The sequence below is a fragment of the Megascapheus bottae genome, chromosome 10 (assembly GCF_031878675.1).
Source record: "Megascapheus bottae isolate mThoBot1 chromosome 10, mThoBot2.hap1, whole genome shotgun sequence".
Lineage (NCBI taxonomy): Eukaryota > Metazoa > Chordata > Mammalia > Rodentia > Geomyidae > Megascapheus > Megascapheus bottae.
The window spans coordinates 65,600,862-65,619,444 of NC_143518.1; the positions used below are offsets into that span (position 1 = coordinate 65,600,862).

General features: G+C 50.9%; 1 protein-coding gene across 4 annotated transcripts in view; it reads right to left on the bottom strand.

The window, feature by feature from the left end:
* Nucleotides 1–18,583, bottom strand: part of Psen2 (presenilin 2) — a 37,048-nt gene that overhangs the window by 8,169 nt on the left and 10,296 nt on the right. For 2 of the 4 annotated variants that reach the window (XM_090341556.1, XM_090341553.1), the window contains 2 exons: nt 5,749–5,891; nt 5,105–5,316 (listed from right to left, as the gene is read on the bottom strand). In XM_090341556.1, coding sequence (XP_090197682.1) covers nt 5,105–5,316; nt 5,749–5,889 — 353 coding nt within the window. In that variant the 5' untranslated portion in view covers nt 5,890–5,891. Of the gene's footprint in view, nt 1–5,104; nt 5,317–5,748; nt 5,892–6,514; nt 6,604–6,855; nt 6,979–18,583 lie in introns of all 4 variants that reach the window. The other 2 variants (XM_090341555.1, XM_090341554.1) reach the window with 2 other exon arrangements.

Here is an 18,583-nt window from a genome sequence, read left to right on the forward strand (position 1 = left end):
GGTACATGTGTGGTGGTGGTGGTATACACGTGGTATTGTTGGTACATGTGTGGTGGTGGTGGTGTACATGTGGTATTGTTGGTACATGTGTGGTGGTGGTGGTGTACACGTGGTATTGTTGGTGCATGTGTGGTGGTGGTGGTGTACACGTGGTATTGTTGGTGCATGTGTGGCTATGGTGGTGTACATGTGGTATTGTTGGTACATGTGTGGTGGTGGTGGTGTACATGTGGTATTGTTGGTACATGTGTGGTGGTGGTGGTGTACACGTGGTATTGTTGGTACATGTGTGGTGGTGGTGGTGTACACGTGGTATTGTTGGTACATGTGTGGCTATGGTGGTGTACATGTGGTATTGTTGGTACATGTGTGGTGGTGGTGTACACGTGGTATTGTTGGTACATGTGTGGTGGTGGTGGTGTACACGTGGTATTGTTGGTACATGTGTGGCTATGGTGGTGTACATGTGGTATTGTTGGTACATGTGTGGTGGTGGTGTACACGTGGTATTGTTGGTACATGTGTGGTGGTGGTGGTGTACACGTGGTATTGTTGGTACATGTGTGGTGATGGTGGTGTACACGTGGTATTGTTGGTACATGTGTGGTGGTGGTGTACATGTGGTATTGTTGGTACATGTGTGGTGGTGGTGGTGTACACGTGGTATTGTTGGTGCATGTGTGGTGGTGGTGGTGTACACGTGGTATTGTTGGTGCATGTGTGGCTATGGTGGTGTACATGTGGTATTGTTGGTACATGTGTGGTGGTGGTGTACATGTGGTATTGTTGGTACATGTGTGGTGGTGGTGGTGTACACGTGGTATTGTTGGTACATGTGTGGTGATGGTGGTGTACACGTGGTATTGTTGGTACATGTGTGGTGGTGGTGTACATGTGGTATTGTTGGTACATGTGTGGTGGTGGTGGTGTACACGTGGTATTGTTGGTGCATGTGTGGTGGTGGTGGTGTACACGTGGTATTGTTGGTGCATGTGTGGCTATGGTGGTGTACATGTGGTATTGTTGGTACATGTGTGGTGGTGGTGTACATGTGGTATTGTTGGTACATGTGTGGTGGTGGTGGTGTACACGTGGTATTGTTGGTACATGTGTGGTGATGGTGGTGTACACGTGGTATTGTTGGTACATGTGTGGTGGTGGTGTACATGTGGTATTGTTGGTACATGTGTGGTGGTGGTGGTGTACACGTGGTATTGTTGGTGCATGTGTGGTGGTGGTGGTGTACACGTGGTATTGTTGGTGCATGTGTGGTGGTGGTGGTGCACATGTGGTATTGTTGGTACATGTGTGGTGGTGGTGTACATGTGGTATTGTTGGTGCATGTGTGGTGGTGGTGGTGTACACGTGGTATTGTTGGTACAGGTGTGGTGGTGGTGTACATGTGGTATTGTTGGTACATGTGTGGTGGTGGTGGTGTACACGTGGTATTGTTGGTACATGTGTGGTGGTGGTGGTGGTGGTGTACACGTGGTATTGTTGGTACATGTGTGGTGGTGGTGGTGGTGGTGTACATGTGGTATTGTTGGTGCACGTGCGGTGATGGTGGTGATTTACATGTGGTATTGTTGGTGCATATGTGGTGGTGGTGGTGATGTACACGTGGTATTGTTGGTACATGTGTGGTGGTGGTGGTGGTGGTGTACATGTGGTATTGTTGGTACATGTTTGGTGGTGGTGGTGTACACGTGGTATTGTTGGTACAGGTGTGATGGTGGTGCACATGTGGTATTGTTGGTACATGTGTGGTGGTGGTGTACACGTGGTATTGTTGGTACATGTGTGGTGATGGTGGTGTACACGTGGTATTGTTGGTACAGGTGTGGTGGTGGTGCACATGTGGTATTGTTGCTGCATGTGTGGTGGTGGTGATGGTGGTGTACATGTGGTATTGTTGGTACATGTGTGGTGGTGGTGTACATGTGGTATTGTTGGTACATGTTTGGTGGTGGTGGTGTACACGTGGTATTGTTGGTACAGGTGTGATGGTGGTGCACATGTGGTATTGTTGCTGCATGTGTGGTGGTGGTGATGGTGGTGTACATGTGGTATTGTTGGTACATGTGTGGTGGTGGTGTACACGTGGTATTGTTGGTACATGTGTGGTGATGGTGGTGTACACGTGGTATTGTTGGTACATGTGTGGTGGTGGTGCACATGTGGTATTGTTGCTGCATGTGTGGTGGTGGTGATGGTGGTGTACATGTGGTATTGTTGGTACATGTGTGGTGGTGGTGTACACGTGGTATTGTTGGTGCATGTGTGGTGATGGTGGTGTACACGTGGTATTGTTGGTACAGGTGTGGTGGTGGTGCACATGTGGTATTGTTGCTGCATGTGTGGTGGTGGTGATGGTGGTGTACATGTGGTATTGTTGGTACATGTGTGGTGGTGGTGTACACGTGGTATTGTTGGTACATGTGTGGTGATGGTGGTGTACATGTGGTATTGTTGGTACATGTGTGGTGGTGGTGGTGTACATGTGGTATTGTTGGTACATGTGTGGTGGTGGTGGTGTACATGTGGTATTGTTGGTACATGTGTGGTGGTGGTGGTGTACATGTGGTATTGTTGGTGCATGTGTGGTGGTGGTGGTGGTAGTGGTGTACATGTGGTATTGTTGGTGCATGTGTGGTGGTGGTGGTGGTGTACACGTGGTATTGTTGGTGCATATGTAGTGATGGTGGTGTACATGTGGTATTGTTGGTGCATGTGTGGTGGTTGTGGTGCACATGTGGTATTGTTGGTACAGGTGTGGTGGTAGTGGTGTACATGTGGTATTGTTGGTACATGTGTGGTGGTGGTGGTGTACATGTGGTATTGTTGGTGCATGTGTGGTGGTGGTGGTGGTAGTGGTGTACATGTGGTATTGTTGGTGCATATGTAGTGATGGTGGTGTACATGTGGTATTGTTGGTGCATGTGTGGTGGTGGTGGTGGTAGTGGTGTACATGTGGTATTGTTGGTGCATGTGTGGTGGTGGTGGTGGTGTACACGTGGTATTGTTGGTACATGTGTGGTGGTGGTGGTGTACACGTGGTATTGTTGGTGCATATGTAGTGATGGTGGTGTACATGTGGTATTGTTGGTGCATGTGTGGTGGTGGTGGTGGTAGTGGTGTACATGTGGTATTGTTGGTGCATGTGTGGTGGTGGTGGTGGTGTACACGTGGTATTGTTGGTGCATATGTAGTGATGGTGGTGTACATGTGGTATTGTTGGTGCATGTGTGGTGGTTGTGGTGCACATGTGGTATTGTTGGTACAGGTGTGGTGGTAGTGGTGTACATGTGGTATTGTTGGTGCATGTGTGGTGGTGGTGGTGGTGGTATACATGTGATATTGTTGGTGCATGTGTGGTGGTGGTGGTGTACACGTGGTATTGTTGGTACATGTGTGGTGGTGGTGGTGTACACGTGGTATTGTTGGTACATGTGTGGTGGTGGTGGTGTACACGTGGTATTGTTGGTACATGTGTGGTGGTGGTGGTGTACATGTGGTATTGTTGGTACATGTGTGGTGGTGGTGGTGTACATGTGGTATTGTTGGTGCATGTGTGGTGGTGGTGGTGGTAGTGGTGTACATGTGGTATTGTTGGTGCATATGTAGTGATGGTGGTGTACATGTGGTATTGTTGGTGCATGTGTGGTGGTGGTGGTGGTAGTGGTGTACATGTGGTATTGTTGGTGCATGTGTGGTGGTGGTGGTGGTGTACACGTGGTATTGTTGGTACATGTGTGGTGGTGGTGGTGTACACGTGGTATTGTTGGTGCATATGTAGTGATGGTGGTGTACATGTGGTATTGTTGGTGCATGTGTGGTGGTGGTGGTGGTAGTGGTGTACATGTGGTATTGTTGGTGCATGTGTGGTGGTGGTGGTGGTGTACACGTGGTATTGTTGGTACATGTGTGGTGGTGGTGGTGTACACGTGGTATTGTTGGTGCATATGTAGTGATGGTGGTGTACATGTGGTATTGTTGGTGCATGTGTGGTGGTTGTGGTGCACATGTGGTATTGTTGGTACAGGTGTGGTGGTAGTGGTGTACATGTGGTATTGTTGGTGCATGTGTGGTGGTGGTGGTGGTGGTATACATGTGATATTGTTGGTGCATGTGTGGTGGTGGTGGTGTACACGTGGTATTGTTGGTACATGTGTGGTGGTGGTGGTATACACGTGGTATTGTTGGTACATGTGTGGTGGTGGTGGTGTACACGTGGTATTGTTGGTACATGTGTGGTGGTGGTGGTGTACATGTGGTATTGTTGGTACATGTGTGGTGGTGGTGGTGTACACGTGGTAATGTTGGTGCATATGTAGTGATGGTGGTGTACATGTGGTATTGTTGGTACATGTGTGGTGGTGGTGGTGTACACGTGGTATTGTTGGTGCATATGTAGTGATGGTGGTGTACATGTGGTATTGTTGGTGCATGTGTGGTGGTGGTGGTGGTAGTGGTGTACATGTGGTATTGTTGGTGCATGTGTGGTGGTGGTGGTGGTGTACACGTGGTATTGTTGGTGCATATGTAGTGATGGTGGTGTACATGTGGTATTGTTGGTGCATGTGTGGTGGTTGTGGTGCACATGTGGTATTGTTGGTACATGTGTGGTGGTGGTGGTGTACACGTGGTAATGTTGGCGCATGTGTGGTGATGGTGGTGCACATGTGGTATTGTTGGTGCATGTGTGGTGATGGTGGTGGTGGTGCACATGTGGTATTGTTGGTGCATGTGTGGTGGTGGTGGTGCACATTTGGTAATGTTGGCGCATGTGTGGTGGATTTTGGTGGCACATGTGGTGGCAGACGTTGCGCATCTGATTTGTGGTTGGTGCCCAGGTGGGGACAGGAGGGACATGTGGTTCTGGGTACACCTGCAACACTCGGTGGCACAGCAGCCCACGAGGCAGCCCTCGGCACAGGAGGCAGCGTAGGACAAGTTCGCCTCGCAGTCAGCTCCTGCACGCCAGCCCTCGGCCTTCGTGCTTAGCTCTCCAGGGAGCCATTCTAACCCCACGCTGGATGAGGACCTGGAGACCAGGGACGGGGTCCCGCCCTGCTCCCCGTCCCCCGTGCAGAGCCCCACTCACAGCTGTCCGTTCTTCTCGGTGTAGAAGCGCACGGACTTGATGGTGGCCACCACCACCACCATGCACAGCGTGACGGGCACGAACAGCATGATCACGTGCTTCGCCCCGTACTTCAGGGTCAGCTGCTCCTCCAGCCCCGGCGGCCGCCCGGGGGCCCCGCTGCTCGGGTAGTGCTCAGGGTCCTCGTAGTCCTCCTCGCTCTCGGGGCCCCTCTGGAAAGCCACAGCGTGAGTGCCCAGGAGGGAGGCCAGGGCCGCTTCCAGCCAGAAATGGGACCAACTGCGGCCCTGGAGGGCGGGCTGGGGGCGAGGGGTCAGCAGGGAGAGTCCAGGGGCGCTGAGGAGACCACACCACAGAAGCAGGTGGCTCAAGCATGTGGAACACACAGACTCAGGATGCTATTCATCTCTGTGTCCAAGCATGCTGATGGGGAGGGGACAGGCTGGAAGCAGGAGAAAGTGGAGGCGCCAGGCAGAAGGGGGAGCGTGGAGAGGCCTTCCTTCGTGTGTGAGACACTGGGGGTGGACAGAAGCATCAACTGCTCTGGGTTTTTGTACCACAAACACCAAGTGCTGCAGCTGTGAGCTGAGGGGCTTCCGGGAGGCTGCACACCCAAGCAAGGCTCATGACAGCGGGGGACCTACCCACTGGGCAGTGCTCTCCCCGTCCTCCAGGACCTGCCGGCTCTCCTGGCAGGAGCGTGACGTGGGGCTCTCAGCTGACATAAGCGACGTCCTTTCGTCACACACATCTTCTTCGCTGTCAGAGGCCATGAATGTGAACATGCCTAGAAAAGGGGGTACAGGAACCCCATTCCACCACCCTGCAAGCCAGGGCAGTGGGGGGCAGAAGGATCTGGAAGGAGGTGAAAGACCCAAAGGTGCTGCTCACGACAAACTTCCAACACACACAACCAATGACTGGTCTAAAACAGGGGTTCCCAGAGCCACCCCCCAAGCTGTTATGACCCTGTAGTCATAGGAGGCCAAAGTGCCCACCAGAAACTCAGGAGCAGTCTGAACATTCATTCATTCACTCAACAAACACCTGGGGAGCAAGTGCTGTGTGTGAAAGACGGCCCCGGGAAGGGGTTCAGTGCAGAAGGGCCGCAGGGTCTGGTGGGGTAAGCTGCGGGACAGCTGCCTACGTCCAGGGGACAGTCAAAGTCCAGGGCCAGGAACCAGTCTTCGTTCAAAAGAGGAAGGGACTCCCAGGGCCCGGGAGAAAAGACTGCTGAGAGCACGTGAGTGGCTCTGCACCTGCACATGGTATGGGAAAGCGAAGCCACCGCACGACGCTAAGGTGGACATGACACGTGGACATGCCCCTGGCCCAGGATGGCTGCCTGGTGTGGAACCCAGCCCCAATTCCCCACAGGTCTCCGTGCCCTGGGTCTGACTGTGCCCTCACCTGTCTGTAGACAGTCAGCAGCTGGGGGACGGCCAGGCCCGTCTGTTCAGTCCACCTCCAGATAAGCCACTCCTGGGATGCTCGCAACCCTGAAATGAGGCAGGCAGGTCATTCCAGGAGACTGCCGGGCCGCCCTCTGAGGATCCTAAAGGGGCCTGGCCTGGACTCCTGCAGCGGCCTTGCTGTCCCCTGCAGGCTCACCTCCCAGGCCTACAGCTCACCTACGTACCACTCAGGGTTTCCGCACAGGGCCCCCGCTCGGAGCCTTCCACTCAGGTGCCCCAGACAAGCAGGCACCAGCACAAGGTGGGTTGCAGAAAGGAGGTGGCAGGAGCCCGCACCTCCAGGGATATCGGGGAGCAGCTCTCAGCTACCAGGAAGCCACGCCTCAGGTCTTCCGGATGAAGGGACAGGATGCGGACCTGCCCTGCCGGGCTGAGCCTGGAGGGGAGAGCCACTCCCACCTGAGGAAGGACGAGAAGGGGACAATGCTGACAAGACCTGACAGGCTGATCTGGCTGTGGACCGCTCTGGGCGCTGCCGAGGAGCAGAAGCTTAACTCAGCAGTGGTGCCCAGCTCAGGCACCTCACAGGATATAGACAGAAGCACACATGCCCGGGAGACTGAGCTGAGCCCAGGGCCACAGAATGTGGCTTTCCTCCAAGGCCAGGGAGCGCAAACACCAGTCTACATGACCACCCTAATTCAGCATGGAGGCGGAGGCGGTAAGATCTGACCTTCAGCTTCCAGGCCTGCGGGGTAAAAGGCTATCAGGAGGGACGCAGGAGCCTGAGGCCCTCCTTGCCTCCTCCAGGCTGGGCCTCCAGGTAAACACCTGCCTGGACCTAGGGGTTCCCTCTCCACCCCCAGGCAACAGTGAACTCCTGCTCAGAGACAGGGATGGGGCAACTGAGAGGCAGAACACTTTCCCAGCACGTGCCAGGCCCAGCTCCGTGTCCCCAACGCTGAAGAGAGAACAAACAGGTCATCCCCAAGGAACTGCTGCTGGCATTTCCTGAGCACAGCGCAGTACTGTTGGCAACAGGGGCTGGGAGGGGTACACTTCATGGTTCCTCAGACACCTCAGGTGAGGTGTGAACTCTATGGTTCCTCAGACACCGCAGATGAGGTGTGAACTCCATGGCTCCCCAGAAACCGCAGATGAGGTGTGAACTCCATGGTTCCTCAGACACCCCAGATGAGGTGTGAACTCCATGGTTCCTCAGACACCACAGATGAGGTGTGAACTCCATGGTTCCCCAGACACCGCAGATAAGGTGTGAACTCCATGGTTCCTCAGACACCCCAGATGAGGTGTGAACTCCATGGTTCCCCAGACACCACAGATGAGGTGTGAACTCCATGGTTCCTCAGACACCACAGATGAGGTGTGAACTCCATGGTTCCTCAGACACCACAGATTAGGTGTGAACTCCATGGTTCCCCAGACACCACAGATGAGGTGTGAACTCCATGGTTCCCCAGACACCCCAGATGAGGTGTGAACTCCATGGTTCCTCAGACACCCCAGATGAGGTGCGAACTTCATGGTTCCCCAGACACCCCAGATGAGGTGTGAACTCCATGGTTCCTCAGACACCACAGATGAGGTGTGAACTCCATGGTTCCCCAGACACCACAGATGAGGTGTGAACTCCATGGTTCCCCAGACACCGTAGATGAGGTGTGAACTCCATGGTTCCTCAGACACCGCAGATGAGGTGTGAACTCCATGGCTCCCCAGACACCACAGATCAGGTGTGAACTCCATGGTTCCCCAGAAACCACAGATGAGGTGTGAACTCCATGGCTCCTCAGACACCACAGATGAGGTGTGAACTCCATGGTTCCCCAGACACCACAGATGAGGTGTGAACTCCATGGTTCCCCAGACACCGCAGATGAGGTGTGAACTCCATGGTTCCTCAGACACCCCAGATGAGGTGTGAACTCCATGGTTCCCCAGACACCGTAGATGAGGTGTGAACTCCATGGTTCCCCAGACACCGCAGATGAGGTGTGAACTCCATGGTTCCTCAGACACCCCAGATGAGGTGTGAACTCCATGGTTCCTCAGACACCGCAGATGAGGTGTGAACTCCATGGTTCCTCACACACCCCAGATGAGGTGTGAACTCCATGGTTCCTCAGACACCACAGATGAGGTGTGAACTCCATGGTTCCCCAGACACCACAGATGAGGTGTGAACTTCATGGTTCTCCAGACACCGCAGATGAGGTGTGAACTTCATGGTTCCTCACACACCGCAGATGAGGTGTGAACTCCATGGTTCCTCAGACACCACAGATGAGGTGTGAACTCCATGGTTCCCCAGACACCACAGATGAGGTGTGAACTCCATGGCTCCTCAGACACCACAGATGAGGTGTGAACTCCACGGCTCCTCAGACACCACAGATGAGGTGTGAACTCCATGGCTCCTCAGACACCACAGATGAGGTGTGAACTCCATGGCTCCTCAGACACCACAGATGAGGTGTGAACTCCATGGCTCCTCAGACACCACAGATGAGGTGTGAACTCCATGGCTCCTCAGACACCACAGATGAGGTGTGAACTCCATGGTTCCTCAGACACCACAGATGAGGTGTGAACTCCATGGTTCCTCAGACACCCCAGATGAGGTGTGAACTCCATGGTTCCCCAGAAACCACAGATGAGGTGTGAACTCCATGGCTCCTCAGACACCGTAGATGAGGTGTGAACTCCATGGTTCCCCAGACACCACAGATGAGGTGTGAACTCCATGGTTCCCCAGACACCGCAGATGAGGTGTGAACTCCATGGTTCCTCAGACACCCCAGATGAGGTGTGAACTCCATGGTTCCCCAGACACCGTAGATGAGGTGTGAACTCCATGGCTCCTCAGACACCGCAGATGAGGTGTGAACTCCATGGTTCCTCAGACACCCCAGATGAGGTGTGAACTCCATGGTTCCTCAGACACCCCAGATGAGGTGTGAACTCCATGGTTCCTCAGACACTCCAGATGAGGTGTGAACTCCATGGTTCCTCAGACACCACAGATGAGGTGTGAACTCCATGGTTCCCCAGACACCACAGATGAGGTGTGAACTCCATGGTTCTCCAGACACCGCAGATGAGGTGTGAACTTCATGGTTCCTCACACACCGTAGATGAGGTTTGAACTCCATGGTTCCCCAGACACCACAGATGAGGTGTGAACTCCATGCTTCCTCAGACACCACAGATGAGGTGTGAACTCTATGGCTCCTCAGACACCCCAGATGAGGTGTGAACTCCATGGTTCCCCAGACACCGCAGATGAGGTGTGAACTTCATGGTTCCTCACACACCGTAGATGAGGTGTGAACTCCATGGCTCCTCAGACACCGCAGATGAGGTGTGAACTCCATGGTTCCTCAGACACCACAGATGAGGTGTGAACTCCATGGTTCCTCAGACACCACAGATGAGGTGTGAACTCCATGGTTCCCCAGACACCACAGATGAGGTGTGAACTCCATGGTTCCTCAGACACCACAGATGAGGTGTGAACTCCATGGCTCCTCAGACACCACAGATGAGGTGTGAACTCCATGGTTCCCCAGACACCACAGATGAGGTGTGAACTCCATGGTTCCTCACACACCGTAGATGAGGTGTGAACTCCATGGCTCCTCAGACACCGCAGATGAGGTGTGAACTCCATGGTTCCTCAGACACCGCAGATGAGGTGTGAACTCCATGGTTCCTCAGACACCGCAGATGAGGTGTGAACTCCATGGCTCCTCAGACACCACCGATGAGGTGTGAACTCCATGGCTCCTCAGACACCACAGATGAGGTGTGAACTCCATGGCTCCTCAGACACCACAGATGAGGTGTGAACTCCATGGCTCCTCAGACACCACAGATGAGGTGTGAACTCCATGGCTCCTCAGACACCACAGATGAGGTGTGAACTCCATGGCTCCTCAGACACCACAGATGAGGTGTGAACTCCATGGCTCCTCAGACACCACAGATGAGGTGTGAACTCCATGGCTCCTCAGACACCACAGATGAGGTGTGAACTCCATGGCTCCTCAGACACCACAGATGAGGTGTGAACTCCATGGCTCCTCAGACACCACAGATGAGGTGTGAACTCCATGGCTCCTCAGACACCACAGATTAGGTGTGAACTCCATGGCTCCTCAGACACCACAGATGAGGTGTGAACTCCATGGTTCTCCAGACACCACAGATGAGGTGTGAACTTCATGGTTCCCCAGACACCACAGATGAGGTGTGAACTCCATGGTTCCTCAGACACCGTAGATGAGGTGTGAACTCCATGGTTCTCCAGACACCGCAGATGAGGTGTGAACTCCATGGTTCCTCAGACACCGTACATGAGGTGTGAACTTCATGGTTCCCCAGACACCACAGATGAGGTGTGAACTCCATGGTTCCCCAGACACCACAGATGAGGTGTGAACTCCATGGTTCCTCAGACACCACAGATGAGGTGTGAACTTCATGGTTCCCCAGACACCCCAGATGAGGTGTGAACTCCATGGTTCCTCAGACACCACAGATGAGGTGTGAACTCCATGGTTCCCCAGACACCACAGATGAGGGGTGAACTCCATGGTTCTCCAGACACCGCAGGTGAGGTGTGAACTCCATGGTTCTCCAGACACCGCAGATGAGGTGTGAACTCCATGGTTCCCCAGACACCACAGATGAGGTGTGAACTCCATGGTTCCTCAGACACCACAGATGAGGTGTGAACTCCATGGTTCCTCAGACAGCACAGATGAGGTGTGAACTCTATGGCTCCTCAGACACCCCAGATGAGGTGTGAACTCCATGGTTCCCCAGACACCACAGATGAGGTGTGAACTTCATGGTTCCTCACACACCGTAGATGAGGTGTGAACTCCATGGCTCCTCAGACACCGCAGATGAGGTGTGAACTCCATGGCTCCTCAGACGCCCCAGATGAGGTGTGAACTCCATGGTTCCCCAGACACCACAGATGAAGTGTGAACTCCATGGCTCTTCAGACACCCCAGATGAGGTGTGAACTCCATGGTTCCCCAGACGCCCCCAATGAGGTGTGAACTCCATGGCTCCTCAGACGCCCCAGATGAGGTGTGAACTCCATGGGTCCTCAGACACCCCAGATGAGGTGTGAACTCCATGGCTCCCCAGACACCCCAGATGAGGTGTGAACTCCATGGTTCCCCAGACACCGCAGATGAGGTGTGAACTCCATGGTTCCCCAGACACCCCAGATGAGGTGTGAACTCCATGGTTCCTCAGACACCGCAGATGAGGTGTGAACTCCATGGTTCCTCAGACACCACAGATGAGGTGTGAACTCCATGGTTCCCTGTGGGGAGCCGGATGGCACCTGTTTCCTGCCTCGCTCCTTGTAACTTATTTGGTATGTGAGTGCGAGGCCTTTACTCGTTACTAAGTATCAAGTTGCTCTTCAGTCTGCGCATGACGAAAAAGGGCGTGACCAATCCCGAGTCTCAAAACGGCCTTAGCAACAGAGCAGCCAATGGTAGAGAGCCCCTTGTTCCTTGGGCCTATATAAGCAGTTGCATTTCCCGGCCCAGGGCCCCTCTGCTTCAGCTCTCCCTTTAACCAAGTGGCTCTTCATTAAAAGCGTGATACGAGAAGGATCCTCGGGTGGTGTCCGTTCTTCCCTGCTGGTCAGGGGTGCCGGGCGCCGCAACTGGTGCCGAGAACCCGGGACCTGCGGAGGGGCCGAAGAGGATCCAGAACTTGACACGTGAAGAGGACTCCTTCTAGGTATGTTGTTCTGAGAAGTTCCTGTCTGGGTGCTTGTTATCGTTCTTCCTCTGTGGTTTGTGTTAACTCGGTCTTTAAACATCAGTATGGGTAACTCTTCAGGAAGTGTGTGCCGTATAAGGGACTTCTGTGCCCCCTTACAGGCCCTTCTTAAACAGCGTGGGCTGAGAATTTCCCGCGGCACAATACATAGAGTGTTAACAGATATTGAGATACACGCCCCATGGTTTGCGGAGTCTGGAGATCTCTCACTGGCCTGTTGGGATATATTAGGCCAGGACCTGGATAGAGCTCTAGAAAAGGGAGTGGTCTCCCGCGCCACGTTGCCCATATGGAGAATGGTGTGCGCTTGTTTGGAGGAGGACAGAAATACTGAGATTATTAAAGAAGGGAGGAAGGTATTAATTAAGCACCAGGATAGTCTCTCGGAGTCATCGTACAAGGAAGGAGGGACCACCAAGAGTGGGGTAAAATGTAAGAGAAAACAAAAGAATGGAATTGAGGGACTGCAGCCCTCACAAAGTACAGTGCAGGAGGAGGAGAGAAGAGAAAAGAAAAAACAGGAGGAGAGAAGAGAAAAGAAAAAACAGGAGGGACCAAGGAGCTCCCTCTATCAGGATGCAGGAGAGTCAGATCAAAGCACAGAAAATGAGGGGGATGGGCTCCCGGAGGAGCTAAGTTCAAATGAAGAGGAGGAGCTAGAGGAACAGGCTGCCGCGTATGAGGCTGACAGATACAGCCTCAGGGGAGGATTTGGTGCAGACAATGGCCAGGCCCGACCTGCCCCCTCTGCTCCACCCCCCTACGTCCCAAAGGGAAGTTCCTTTATCAAGGCCCGCACCTGGTCTCGGTTGGCCTCTGCTTTTCCTGTTTTTGAAAATCCCATTACGGGACAGAGAGTTTTTGAGCCACTTTCTTATAAAGCTTTAAAGGATCTCATGGCCGCTGTACAAAATTATGGTCATTCTGCAAATTACACCATTGCTTTGGTTCGTCGATTGTAGACTACCAGCATGACTCCCACAGACTGGTACGAAATTGGACGTTCTTGCCTGACGCATGGCCAGTACCTTGATTATTGTGCTTCCGCAGCAGATTTGGCCGCTACCCGACATAGGGAAAATACACTGGCAGGCCACCCCAATTGGTCAACCGAAATGTTATTAGGAAAAGGCCCCTATGCAGCAGACCAGACTGGATATCCCAATGAGGTTTATCAACAGATTAATAATATTTTTTACACGGCTTGGAAATCTCTTGCCAGTCGAGGGGAACGCCGTGGTAACCTTACCAAAGTTGTTCAAGGACCTACCGAGCCCTTTACAGATTTTGTTGGGCGAGTCCTAGAAACTGCAGATAAATTGTTTGGGGACCCAGAGGATCACATGCTCTTAATTCAACAAATTATTTTTGAACAAAGCCTCCCTGAATGCCAAAAGGCTATTATTCCTATAAAAGACAAGCCCTTACAAGATTGGATTAGGACCTGTCCGGAGGTGGGAGCCCCTGTGAGCTTGGATAAAATTATTGCTGCGGTAGCTGAGACTACTAGAATTAATTCAGGATTATGCTTCAATTGCCAACAGCCAGGACATTTCAGGAGACAGTGTCCCAATTTAAAATATTTAAAGCAGAGGCCCCCTCGCGAACCGGGACTTTGTCCACGATGTAAAAAGGGAAAACATTGGGCAAATGAGTGCAGATCCGTTAAAGATGTGAATGGACAGCTTATCCGGCAACCTCAGGCCTTGGAGCCAAAAAACGGGCAGAGGGGCCCATTGCCCCAGGGCCCGCAAAATCAGGGGATTCGGTGCCAGGAAACTTATCAGAGGCTTTCACCTCATTTCCAACAGCTATTTGTTCCCGCAGAGCAACCGCAGGATCTGCAGGGTTGGACCTCCGTGCCACCGCCGGAGTGGTCTTAACTGGCGACATGGGGGCTCAGCTCATAGCAACTGACCTAATAGGCCCCCTACCTGAAAAAATGGTGGGGATAGTGTTGGGACGTGCCTCTAACACTATGAAAGGCCTTATGGTGTTCCCCGGGGTTGTCGACCCTAATTACATGGGAGTCATCCAAGTCCTCTGTTCAGTCTCTCGAGGAGCCATTTCGGTGGCCCCTGGAGATCGAATTGCCCAATTAATTTTGGTGCCTTCCCATCATCAAATTTTCCCTAGACAAGAAAAGGAAAGAAGTTTAAGTACCTCAGGAGCAGACCTTGTCTGCTTGTCCATGGCCTTAAATAACCGTCCCATGTTAACATTAACAATTGAAGGTAGGACCTTTAGTGGTCTGGTGGACACGGGGGCTGACCGGAGTATCATCCAAATAACTCAGTGGCCAAAGACATGGCCCCTACAATTTTCTTCACAAACCCTGCAAGGCTTAGGTTATGCAGATACTCCTCGGGTCAGCGCAAAACAGCTGACCTGGTCCACGGAGGAAGGTCAAAAGGGAAAAATTCAGCCGTTTGTCCTCCAGGTCCCAGTTAATTTGTGGGGCCGGGATATCCAACAGCAAATGGGTTTAATTCTAACCACTGATTGCTCTTCAACGGTACAAACTATAATGAGAAATCAGGGTTTTGTCCCTACTGGTGGATTAGGAAAACATTTACAGGGCCGACATACCCCTGTAGAGCCAGTTGCCAACAAAGATAAACGAGGTTTGGGTTTTTCTTGGGGGTCACTGAAAGTTTAGCCTCCGCTGGTCCAACACCCATACCCTGGTTAACAAATAAAGCGGTGTGGGTGCCTCAGTGGCCCCTGTCCCAAGAGAAACTGGAGGCTATAACTCAATTGGTACAGGAACAACTACGACTGGAGCATGTAGAACCTTCTGTTTCCCCGTGGAACACTCCTATCTTTGTTATTAAAAAGACCTTAGGCAAGTGGAGACTACTGCATGACCTTAGAGCCATTAATGCTCAAATGCAGGTATTAGGGTCAGTTCAGCGCGGTCTTCCGCTGCTTTCTGCCTTGCCTCAAAAGTGGCCCATTATATCTATTGATATTAAGGACTGTTTCTTTTCTATTCCTTTGCATCCCAGGGATAGAGAACGTTTTGCCTTTACCTTGCCTTCTGTTAATCATGAACAACCTGATGCACGATTTCAGTGGAGGGTTCTTCCACAAGGAATGGCTAATAGCCCTATAATATGCCAACTATATGTTGACACAGTTCTTTTCCCTGTGAGACAGCAATTTCCCATTGTTAGCATTCTTCACTATATGGATGATATTCTAATAGCTGCCCCTGAGCAGAATATCCTTTTTCAAGTATTTAGTAAATTATCTAAACTCCTTGCAAAGGCAGGCTTAAACTTGGCACCAGAAAAGGTGCAATTTTCAGAAAAGGTTCAGTTTTTAGGTTCCATAATTTCTCCCACAGTTGTTACACCTCAAAAGGTGGTATTAAAGACAAAGCATTTGCATACCCTTCATGATTTTCAAAAATTAATGGGGGACGTAAATTGGGTGCGAAATTTTCTTAATGTCCCTCGCTCTGAATTGTTGCCCCTCTTTTCCTTATTGGAGGGAGATCCGGATGTTACCTCACCTAGAAAATTGACTGTTCAGGCTAAGAGTTCCATTCAGCGTCTTGAACAGGCCATAGAAAATGCACAACTCTTGCGTGTAAATCCATCAGCGCCAATCTTACTGTGCATATTTAAAACAAAGAATTATCCTACAGGAGTATTATGGCAAGAAGGCCCATTGTTATGGTTGCACGGAAATTCTTATGGCTTAAAAACTATTCAGTATTTTCCAGAATTAGTTGCTTTGCTAGCTCTTACAGGTTGCAAGGCATGTTTGACTCACTTTGCAAAATTTCCTGACAAATTAATTATTCCTTATACCCGGCAACAAGTACAAATATTGGCTGCCTCTGTTGACTGGTGGGCAGTTTTGGTGTGCTCCTTTCCAAATATAATTGACAATCATTATCCCAAACATCCACTGCTGAATTTTGTGCGTGAAGATTGGGTGTATTTCCCCAAAGTTACGAAAAACCTGCCTCTGAATAATGCCCTAATTATATTTACAGATGGGTCAAAAACAGGCCGAGGTGCCTATGTAGTTCAAGGAAAAGAGCCAGTAACTTTAAATTTTCAACCAGAAACTCCACAAGTAGTTGAATGTCTAACAGTTTTAGAAGTATTCAGGAAATTTCCTGAGCCTTTTAACCTATATTCTGATTCACAATATGTAGTTAATGCAGTGGCATCCCTGGAAGTCGCAGCCTCCATAAAAGGTAGCAGTACAGTTTCAAATATATTATCCCAACTTCAGAGTTTAATTTTACAAAGGAAAAATCCTTTTTTCATTGGTCATATTCGGGCACATACTGGCTTGCCTGGTCCCATGTCAGAGGCCAATGCCTTAGTGGATTTGACTGCCAGAGCCCTGGTGGGCCTTTCCCATAATTCTGTTCAATTAGCGCGAGATTTTCATCAACTTTATCATGTTTCTGCAAAAACCCTTCGTTATAAATTTTCCATTTCACGCCAACAGGCTAGAGAAATTGTTAAATCTTGTCAATCCTGTGTAGTATATCACCCCTCTTTTATAATCAGGGTTAATCCTAGAGGACTTTGCTCTAGCGCCTTATGGCAAATGGATGTTACTCATGTGCCTGAGTTTGGCCGGACAAAATATGTTCATATTTCTGTGGATACTTTCTCTGGCATAATGCATGCCACTGCCCTTACTGGGGAAAGGGTGTCCCATGTCAAAGTTCATTGCTTGGAAGCCTGGGCAGCATGGGGGGGCATGCTTATGCCTCTGCTGGATTTCGCTCCTTTTGCACTCAAATGCAGGTGGTTCATTCTACTGGCCTTCCCTATAATCCCCAGGGTCAGGGAATTGTGGAACGTGCCAATAGGACTCTTAAACAACTTTTATTTAAACAAAAGGAGGGAATAGGCTGAGATGCCTCCCCCAGAGAAAGGCTGGCCATTGCACTGTTTACCCTAAATTATGTAACAGTGGATGATAGAGGACAAACAGCCGCTGATCGGCATGCTAATAAAATGGCGATGCCATCTATACAAAAAGCAATGTGGAGAAATGTCATTGATAATAAATGGTATGGACCGGATCCTGTAATTCAGAGATCCAGGGGAGCTGTTTGTGTTTTTCCACAGGGACAAGATTCCCCCCATTGGGTACCACAGCACCTCGTAAGAATATTGGAAGAAAATCAAACGCCCAAAGAGGATGATGCGAAACAAAGTCCTGGGAATAATCCTGTTAATAATTCTTCTGCTGCCATGACTTTGGACGAAGAGACAGAGGGGAAAGAGCAACAAGGAAAAAATGATGTGGGCAATAATGAAGACCTTCCCATTACCGATGCCCGTGACTAATGCCTCGATGACTGCAGTGACTTCAGCGGCGGCCCTTGCCGTCAGCCGCAGGGTCAACAGCCATGGAGACGCGGACGGAGACTAATCAGCACTTGTATCGTGGTTTTATGATTCTCAATCAACGGGTGGACTTATTGCAGGAACAAATGGATTTAATGTATAGGTATTCTCAGCTTGTATGTGCAGCCAGTTATTCTGGAATGTGTGTAACAACCCTACCTTATAATAATTTTTCCTATGCTGCAAATATGCCTAGAAAGTTAGGTGGTTATTAAAAGAACAGTGGACGGAACAGTTTGAGGACCTAACAGAACGTCTAAGATCAGAAATTATGGTGATCAATCAGACCAGGGTCACAATAACTGCAGGACAAGTTTTGGATTGGATTGAAAGTTCCTTGTCATTTGTTAAGGAGTGGGCTGGGCTGGGCTGGGAGTGTTTGTTGCAGCCTGTTGTGGATTTTGTGTCTCTAGCCTCTGGTTGCTCTGTCGCATGAGATCTCGCAATAGAAGGGATAGAGTACTGGTTGCTCATGCACTCACTGCTTTAGAGCAAGGATGTTCTCCCCAGGTATAGCTTGCAGCTTTAAAGGCCAATTGAAACTACCCTGTACTGCCTTTGCACCCTCGAGACCTCGGTCTATTGCACGAGGAATAGGAGTATGGACAGCCAAGAGTTGTGAAATGCTGGACAAAGTACCACTCCTGACCCTAACAGGTCAGGGAGAGCATGTGCGTCAGCATATGGGTTTGCGCCCCTAGCCCATCTCCACAAAGGGGATAGAGAACCTGGAGGGGAGGGATCCAGGGTTGGCCTCCTGGGTCACTCCTCTAGAATAGGACCTCGAATTTTACTTTGGAGGACAGCACCTCTACTCTCTTCACAACAGGCATATTGGCTTGCTG